The sequence below is a fragment of the Oncorhynchus kisutch genome, linkage group LG18 (genome assembly GCF_002021735.2).
Source record: "Oncorhynchus kisutch isolate 150728-3 linkage group LG18, Okis_V2, whole genome shotgun sequence".
Lineage (NCBI taxonomy): Eukaryota > Metazoa > Chordata > Actinopteri > Salmoniformes > Salmonidae > Oncorhynchus > Oncorhynchus kisutch.
Window position 1 is genome coordinate 24,338,675 of NC_034191.2, and position 10,306 is coordinate 24,348,980.

At 40.1% G+C, this 10,306-nt stretch overlaps 1 protein-coding gene across 1 annotated transcript in view; it reads left to right on the forward strand.

Annotated features, from left to right (window-relative positions):
* LOC109909456 (kin of IRRE-like protein 3) overlaps positions 1–5,155 on the forward strand; it is a 201,103-nt gene extending 195,948 nt beyond the window's left edge. The window contains exon 16 of the mRNA XM_031796333.1: positions 721–5,155. Within this exon, the coding sequence (XP_031652193.1) occupies positions 721–1,197 (477 nt within the window). The 3' untranslated portion in view covers positions 1,198–5,155. The remainder of the gene's footprint in view (positions 1–720) is intronic.
* The last annotated feature ends 5,151 nt before the right edge of the window (positions 5,156–10,306 follow it).

The following is a 10,306-nucleotide window of genomic DNA, read 5'->3' on the forward strand; positions in this document are numbered from 1 at the left end:
CGGCTGCTTCTTAGCAACAGCATTGTCAAGGCAGGAGCCAGGAGCTGTGTGACAACCTCAACCTCTGCACTGCAGCAATGGCGGCATTGTGCTCAATGGTCTTGACATTCACGTTCATTCTCACAGCCTTGTCACACCTGATTCTTAGCAACAGCAATCACCGAGGCAAGAGCCAGGAGCTGTGACAACAGCAACCTCGGCATGGCAGCCATGGCTCCACCACACAAGTCATTTATTTTGCACATATCAAATTCAGGACTTTGTTTTCACAAACCATTTTGGGCCCAATTAAAACTGGGGAATTAGTGAACTTGTTGGATGCCAAACTGTGAATCGTCAAGGCTTGTTAATTAGCAAGTAACATGATTGTAGAGGTTTATGCAGAAGAAGACTAAATCATAATTTTAAGCTTTAGCTAAAAAAAAATCCTTATTTATTTGCCAATTTGAATGGTAATTAAAACCAGTTTGACCTTGACACTGGTTAAGCTTGGAGAAGAATAAATACATATAAATGATGGGATGACTTCATTTGTATGTTTCCCTCCAGAGATTTTCTGCTTTTCAGACATTTTCCTTACTAAGAAAAGTAGTTTTTGTCGTCTATTGTGCATTGCGAACAAGGCATACCCTGTCGGGTCATTTTTCAAACTTGACAATGATAAAACTAATTAAATACTTTCCCCTCCTCTTCTCTCCTCTCCCATATTGCCTCTTTAAGGACCCCACCAATGGATACTACAGTGTCAACACCTTCAAGGAGCACCACTCCACCCCCACCATCACCCTGAAAGGTAACCAGACTACAGAGACGCGGAATCCCACCGCTGCCACCACCGGGGGCAAGCAGCGGGTACCCACGGGCATGTCCTTCACCAACATCTACTCCACCCTAGGTGCCGGACCAAACCGTCTGTACGACTACAGCCAGCGCTTCGTGCTGGGCATGGGCAGCAGCTCCATCGAGCTGTGCGAGAGAGAGTTCCAGAGAGGATCACTCAGCGACTCCAGTTCCTTCATCGACACGCAGTGCGACAGCAGCGTCAGCAGCTACAGCAAGCAGGATGGATACGTGCAATTTGACAAGGACAGCAAGGCCTCCGCCTCCGCCTCCTCCTCATCCCACTACTCCCAGTCCTCCTCCCAGAACTCAGACCTCACACGGCCCCTCCAGAAGCGCATGCAGACCCACGTCTGACCTGACCGTCAGAGAAGGCCTGCCTGTCCTGGGGCATCCAGCCATGGGTTGGGACTATGGGAAACACAGCTTCCTGAGACCAAGAAGGGACCTACGTTTCAAAGCACATGATGTGTTCGTGAGGAGCCTTGAAATAGGTGGCTTTAACTCACATTGGACTTGTTCTGACTTCTCTGTGTTCCAACCAGTGGATCAAGAAGCCTTGCATTCCCCCCACGTCTCCTCCTAAGCTCATCAGAAAGTTTTCAGTTTTCCACTAACCCATAAACATACAGTAGCTGCGCCATAGAGAGGTATTTTGCCAACATGGACACAACTCAAGTGTGGAGGTGGTTGCTGAACTGATTTCAGTGGAAATAGGATCTCATATAAGACAGCAAAATAACCAAACACTGAGGCTCGGGACTAGGAGTCTTGGTCTACAGCAAGTTATCTTTCAAACAAAGCGAGACCACTCTCTTATGGGTGGCAAAAGTAACCCATCACTTGGTACGTGTAAGCCAATATTCTGCTGCTCTCTTGTTGTTCTAAGCACAACTGTGAATGTGTATTAATGGTCAAAGCTTTTCTTCTCTCTTATCCCCTCTCTACCCCCAGCATTCGCTCACACACACTGTATGTTAAGCTTGGCTGATTCAACTTCATCTCGTGTGTGGGTGGAGTAAAACTCTCCAAATTTGCCCAGACTTGCCAAACAATTAACCGATGCCAGTCTTTTCCCCGGGCTCCCAGCTCTCAGAACTCTGCAGATAAGGAGGCCCGTGATCTCAACCGGAAAGCCTGGGTCGTCTTTTCACAGTTTGCCACTCTGAGATAAAGGAATAATATCAGTGTACATTATGCATATTTTATTCAGCATTCTTTATTTTTATTTGGCTGTTTGAATTCACTTGTTTTGAGGTCTCGGGAATAGAGTTGTTCCCCTTTTTTTTGGTCTTGCCTTGAGTGGGACTATTTGAAATGCCCAGAGATATTTCAGGAGATACACTTTTGCATTCAGAAGTTGAAGAGGATATGTTCTAATTTGAAGAAGGGGATTGGTTACTCAGTCAACCTGTTGGCACCATGCCAGCTCAAATGGAGGAGAGCATAGCTGCCTGACTATAATGTGTGCCCTACCCATGTAATGTGAAGTCTCTCATACTATATGCTTTAGATCATCAGCCATGTCCACAGGATAGAATGCTGCCTGCGGAACCAAATGTAAACACTGTGTACTGTAAAAGAGCTTCTCATCATCATGTGACTTTCCCAAATACCATGTTAACACTGGAGCTCAGTCAATCCAGACTGTATACCTACTGTGATCTAGCTGCTCATCGATGGAAATGGATAGGAATATATTATGTACATTTTTATTTTTATTTCCTGTATTTTGTTCATTTGGCTACTGTGAGACTACTGTATATACGCTGACTGTTTTAAGTGAGTGTATTGTTCATGCCAGATATGGAATTTCACTTTTTTCCCCATTACCATTCTTGACATTTTAGTCGAGAGATGAGGGAAAGACAAAAACAAACACAATCACTGATAAATGCAAAAGGACTTGTATGGTAGATCCACAATGCCTCCTCTCTGCTAGCTAGCCTGCTGTGGAGGGCGACATGGTCACATGAAACACAGGGCATGTCAGGTACAGGACAAGTACTTTAACACCCGACAAGACCAACCACGATAATGTTAATCCAGTACGGCACACTATATTGGATGAGATAATCAATGTGGTTGTGTTGGTGATAATGACGAAAATATACAGTACATAATTTTGCCACCACACTACATATCACCACACACCATAAAGTCAGGCCTGCGCTACCATACAGTACAAGACTTATGAGTCCTCCATTGTAGAGGTCTTAAGTAGGGTGGTGCAGAATTACAGTAATTCTCAAGGGCGGTTTTTGGAGTGTCAGTTATTTACAGTATATTACTTGTCTGCAATTCAACCTCGCAATTATACAGTATCATAGGTTACATCATCAGTTAGCCTTCAAAAGCCAGTAAAAGTTGTTTGCCTGTGGGTGGCTTCTAGGTCTGGACAGACAGGCCCTGCTTTCTAACATTAGTTAGTTTATTATTCGATTTTGCATCAGAGAAGGGTAAAGTTTTGCCTAATGCCAGGAAAACAACATACTCCAGTTTTATGGCAATACAGTAGACACCGAGTTGTAATGATGATGTAATTTCCTGTTTTTCAAATCTAAAACTGTCCTCTCGCATCTCATTATTTTGCATGACTCTTCTTCTGCAGGAATACTTGGCCAATGGAATAGATAAATGTACTAACTAGTCCTTCACTTTTGTTGTCTTGTTGAAAGTTGACAATCCTTTCTAAGAGTTAGACTGTACCTTCAACAAATGAGAAAGTTGTTGCTGTAAGCATTTTACATGTGATTATATTCAAGGCAATGGGCTTTTCTACATGAGTGGTGGTGGTTTGACTCTAATTTTACAAATGGATTGGTGCCCATTGTACGGCTTAAACACAAAAAGGTCTGTGTCAATGCTGATAATTCAGCTTGGCTCTTAGAACACTGTATATAAATCTCCAATGCTCTCTGTATATAATTTTGCAGTTACATATTTTCTCAGTCAGTTTTCAGTATATGAGGTCAAAACAAATCCCTATACCATCAATTGTACAGACAGACAATCAATTTTCCATTCCTTTTTTTTTCTCTCAGCTTTCATCTCCCACCAAGCTTGTCTTTGCAAACAAGTTGTTTGTGGGAGCAGTTTTTAATCTCTTTGTGGCAGTCTCTCTCACACAGTCACACGGTCAAAGCTGTTTGGCCCTTGGGTGTGGCACGCAAACTGTTCATGGGGTGAGATGGGAGCTAGAATGTCCTTAGAGAAAAGAAACTCTCCTCCACTTGCTTCCCTTCCCAGATGCAGCCCTGTCTCACTGATGGGTTAGAATAGTACCAACTAACTGGAGCCGTAGTACAGCAACTCCAGACACACAACGTTTGTGAGGTTTTCTAACATCTGTCTTTGTGTTACCAGCAAACTGGATGGATTAATAAATGAAATGCTATTCTACCAACCCCCCAACGTCAACTTGCTATAGTGGGAGTCTGTATACAGTATCACCTGTGCCATGCTCATCACATATACCGCTGTGGGAATCAAAGCCCATGTGGGTACACATACACCAGTCTGCATGTTTGACCTGAGGAGGGGTGTTTGTTTGGCACCAGCTGGTGCTGTTTGCCATGTTTTAGAAATATGCCTTGGCCAAACATGAATAAATATGCCCACAATGATAACACAGCATGGCTGCCCTTCCCTGATAAAACACAACATCCATTTCCAGGGTCATCGAGCCAAGGAGGTAAATCCTTTATTTTTCAGTAGTGTTGAAGGCCACTGTTTGGTCAACATTTCCCCCATCCCACAAGTCTGTTTCTTGGGGATGGGGGAGAGGGGGGAGCTACTGTAGTCTCAGATTGGTGGATAGTTCTCTTTGTAATGATTTCTGTGCCCTGTGGCTATATTGCATCAGTAACTTGTGCTCCGCAGAACATTTTGCTTGGTCTGAGTTAAATAGTAGAAAAAAATGTATGAAGAAATATATCATGCCTAACACTGACACAATGTCATAATGTAGCTCTGCCTGAAAATGGTGGTTTACAGACACTAACAAGTATATGCTACTAAATCCTCAATTTTCTTTTCTACCAATCAATATCTTGATAGTCTGCTACAAAAAGATATTGACATGGAAGTTTTAAAAGTCAATATAAATAGTGAATCATCAATGTATATACTGTAATTTAAAGAGAAAGTGAACGTTGTACTGGGTAAACCACTATTTTCATGCAGTGGCCCTCTGTATTTAAAACAAATTTGAAAAAGACGAAAAAATGTATTTTACCTGTACTGGTCTGTGAATCTATGATGCTTTTGCTCTGTATATTTGGGGGAAAAAAATAATAATAATTGTCTGAACGTGTCTTGATTTCGCCTTCAAGAGTGCTTGTTTGTTTGTCATTGAGAGAAGCGTGAGTGTTTATCTATGAGTCAGATGTGTGAGTGCCAGGGTTGGGTAGGTTACTTTCTAAATATAATATTTTACAGTTACTAGTTACCTGTCCAAAATTGTAATCAGTAACATAACTTTAGGATTGCCCAAACTCAGTAACGTAATCTGATTACATTCAGTTACTTTTTGATTACCTTCTGCTTAAGAGGCATTAGAAGAAGTCACAAATGTATGTTATCAATTGAATGACATCTACTGCAGGATAAATCAATGTTAAAGTTTACAAAGCTGGCCATATATGGATGTTACATTTTACTCTATGGTTTGGTTATGCAAGCTTCCTCTAACCCATCACTTTCTAATACATATAATAATACGATTAAATGATATCTTTACATTATAAAAAACTAAGTCTATTAGAATTCCAGTTATTCCAATAAATGTTATATCCCTTGATCTTCAAGAATAGGACTTGGAAATATGAAGTATAGATTAGCCAAATTGTTTCACCTCAGCATAACCCCGAAACTAAGGACTTATTAGCCAGCACTACTCTGTTTTATATGATTTTGTTGTCATGGAGGACTGATTGGGCTGATTGAGTCGAGTTGAAAAATCAATGCTATGCTCATGGAATGGCATGCTTTGAGCAGTACTGAAAAGTGCTATACACATGGGAAAAATGAATGCCATATGCTACATTTGTTATAGGCCTATTGTTTACCTTTTTGTTGGGGACATTTTGATATCTTGAGAATATGCAGCTGTTTAAAGTGCAAATCTACAGATGAAACAATAACAAAACGGAGGCCCTGCCTCTATTTTAGTACAAAGCTGAGGGATGGGCCTGGAGAAATGTAACCACTCACAGATAATAGAACAGAGCTATGGATGCAAGGACTGACCATCCAGGATATCAACATTCTTGTTTTAACCATGTTATGAGGCTATACCGTGTGTTTACGTTTACAAAGTTTACAAACATTGGTGAAAAACAGGCTTATATTTTGGGTTCTCATGGAATGTGACAGTTGAACTAAGCTCATGAGGCATTTAGAAGTAATATTCTTCAAGAATCAATGGATAAACAGTACCAGTCCAAACTTTGGACACACCTACTCATTCAAGGATGGTTCTTTTTTTTAAACTATTTTCTACATTATAGAATACTAGTGATGACATAAACTATGAAATAACACATATGGAATCATATAGTAAGCAAAAAAGTGTTAAACAAATCAAAATATATTTTATATTAGAGATTCTTCAACGTAGCCACCCTTTGCATTGATGACAGCTTTGCACACACTTGGCATTCTCTCAACCAGCTCAATCATGAGGTTAAAAGTTAATTTGTGTAATTTCTTTCCTTCTTAATGCCTTCGAGTCAATCAGTTGTGTTGTGACAAGGTAGGGGTGGTATACAGAAGACAGCCCTATTTGGTAAAAGACCACGTCCATATTATGGCAAGAACAGATCAAATAAGAAAACAGAAATGACAGTCCATCATTACTTGAAGACATGAAGTAAAAAAAAATGAAAATGTCAAAAACGTTGAAAGTTTCTTCATGTGCAGTCACAAAAACCACCAATCGCTATGATGAAACTGGCTCTAATGAGGACCGCCACAGGAATGGAAAACCCAGAGTTACCTCTGGTGCAGAAGATAAGTTAATTAAAGTTACCAATCTCAAAAATTGCAGCCCAAATAAATGCTTCAAAGAGTTAAGGTATCAGACACATCTCAACATCAATTGAGGAGCCTGCGTGAATCGGAACTTCATGGTCGAATTTCTGCAAAGAAACCACTTCTAAAGGACACCATTAATAAGAAGAGACTTGTTTGAACCAAGAAACACAAGCAATGGACATTAGACCGGTGGAAATCATTCCTTTGGACTGATGATTCCAAATTGGAGATTTTTGGTTCAACGGCCGTGTCTTTGTGAGATGAAGAGTAGGTAAACGAATGATCTCCAGGCTGTGTAAGTGCTATTTGACCAAGAAGGAGAGTGATGGAGTGCAGCATCAGATGACCTGGCCTCCACATTCACCCGACCGCAACCCAATTGAGATGATTTGGGATGTGTTGGACCGCAGAGTGAAGGAAAAGCTGCCAACAAGTGCTCAGCATATGTGGGAACTCCTTTAATACTGTTGGAAAAGCATTCTAGGAGAAGCTGGTTAAGAGAATGCCAAGAATGCCACTTTGAAGAATTTAAAATATTGTCACGTCCACTCCCTCTCCTCCTCTCTGTCGCTCGTTGTCACCAGTTTACTCATTATTACGCACACCTGTCACCATAGTTATGCAGACCTGCGCCTCATGAAACTCACCTGGACTCAATGACCTTCCTGACTACCTCCCCTATATCTGTCACTCCATTTGGTTCTTTACTCAGGCGTTATTGTCTCTGTTTATATGTTTCATATCTGTACGCTACTCATGTTTCTTGTTTCGTTCCATGTTCAATCATTTATTAAATGCATTCCCTGTACTTGCTTCCCGATTATTAGCGTACACATTACAAATATGAAATATATTTTGATTTGTTTAACACTTTATTTGCTTACTACATGATTCCAAATGTGTTTCATAGTTTTGATGACTTCACTATTAGTCTACATTTTAGACAATTTTCAAAATAAAGAAAAAACATTGAATGAGTAGGTGTGTCCAAACTTTTGACTGGTATTGTATATACAATTTACATGTCCAAAAATGGTTGTAGCAACTACAGAATACCCCCTTTAAGTCTATCAAATGTGTGCGAGTTTGAGCATGTGTTTATTAGGCCTATGGTTGAATTTTTTCATCAGCATGAATTATATTGAGCAATAAAAGCCTCACTTTTATTCCATAAGCTGGGACCTGCACTATGTAGCTGTTGTAAGAGCACATTTTTCACTGGCTGTCCACTGGTTTCAGAAACAATGATTGATCAGCAGCTTAAACTTCTTTTATTCAACCATTATTGGGTTCAAATACACTTTTAGATTTGTGAACAGCTATTCACAACAACCACAATCCGTAATGCGCAAATAGCTAAATGAGAGAGCAGTAGTGTGATTCACATCAATGTGCTATGTAGATATCAATAATAAGTGATAGCCGTATCGCCGTAGACTACACTACTGCTGTCAAGCTTACCTCCAAGCGTTTATTCAAGTTGGATTATCTTTGGTTGCTGAACAGAAGTCGTACCATTAGAAGACATTAGAAGCTTGGACTGTAGCCTATTCCTGCTCTTTTCCCACAATCCACAAACACATTTGGTGTGTCATTATAGTGGTCTCTAATTTATGGTCAGACTCGCTCACATTGAACAAATGTAAACTTTTTTTTTTAAACCTTTTCTCAACGCTGATTTGAATGTCATTGAGAAAACAGAAAAGTGTCAAAGATTTTTTTACGCAAACATCCTTTCTGCATTTAAAAGTAATCCTAGAAGTAATCTAGTTTTTCAAAAGTATCTGTAATCTGATTACAATATTCTAGCTGGTAACGGATTACAGTTAGTTTTTTTGTAATCCCTTACGTGTAACGGATTACATGTAATTTGTTACTCCCCATCCCTGGTGAGTGCTTGTCTACATAGCTGTATGATTATAATAATACAGAGAAAAAATGCTATTCTTAGTCTTAAAAGCTATAATCAGCTCACCATCTGACCAGATGTAGAATTCCCATTGAGGATCAAATATGTGGGAAGGGAAAGAAAGAGGCGGCTGAGACAGAACACTTGTCTACCAAATAATTCTCCTTCTCACAGTGTTGGCCGCAGTCTTGAAATCCTGTCTCAGACAGCATTATTTCTCTTTGTGAGCCCTGAAAGGCTATGACAAAGAATAAGGGTTTTTCTCTACATCAAACAGGTAACCAGACAAGGCTGTGCACGTGATTGTTCCAAGATGTACAGAACGTTTCTTCAATGCCATGCATGACAAGTTCTCAAGTTCTCTTATGGTATTACAATTCAACACCTATCTGTCATTGAAAATGTGTCTTAAATATATTTGACGATAAACACATCATCTGCATAGTAGGGAAAATACAATATGAATTGCACAGTAAAATCATCAATAAACTAATTTAATACAACCCAGACGGTACATACTTGCTCATATTGACATTATAGTAAAATTGTACACATGCACCTCACCAATGCATTTTAAACACATATTCCTGACTGAGCTCTAATTATTACATTTTCTGTCAAAGTAGGGGGCTTCCTCCACCTCTCCCTCCCCTAACCCTCCCCGGGCATCATCCCCTATTCCCAATTTCCCACAGATGCAGGATTGTTCCCGAAATGACTCCCAAATTACTCTGCATCCGTCCAAATGAGTGATTACAGCAGGTTATTCTGTTGTGGATTACCTTGCCTGATAATTGGATTTGAAATCCAATTTGACAAAAGGCCCAAAATTGGTGCGGATGGCAGAATCAGCATTTGATGCGCTGAAGCACTCCATTACAGAATTATCTACAGACAGCTATTACATGGCATGTAATAGGTAGCAGAGATATGGAAAGATGAAAAGAGGGAGGGAACTGTACAATGAAGGCCTGCGCAGTGAAACCCGATATGCAAATTATGTCTGCTAGCACTTGTTTATCGGAAATACACACACTAACAAAGGTGCTCACTCTCTTTAGTCCATACCAGCAACCGTAATGGATGTACACAGTAATATTAACTGAACTCTCAAATCTGCCTCTTACCTTGGTTCTCTAGAAATAATGTTATACATCTATTCTATTCTTGTAGGCATATGCTAGACTAGTGTTCATCTAAATATTTACTCCTTGTGTCCTTATGGGATATTGAATAGAGTTCAGTGACATGTCAATACATGAAAAAGTTCTACACTACTGTAGCCTCAATGCAATTGCCTGTAAAATCCCTCCCTTACTGTCATTTGTTTAAGGACAGCTGTTGCAGTGGAAAGCTCATTATACCAACATCTGTCTTTTAGTAAATTATGGATCCTCTAACTAAAGCCCCCAACTAAAGCTGGCATAAAATGACTCATTTATAGGCGTCCTGAGTCTTTTCTCTCTTTGAACCAAAAAGATCTCAACATGTTCAAAGTTCAAACCACCCGAAAGATGTTGA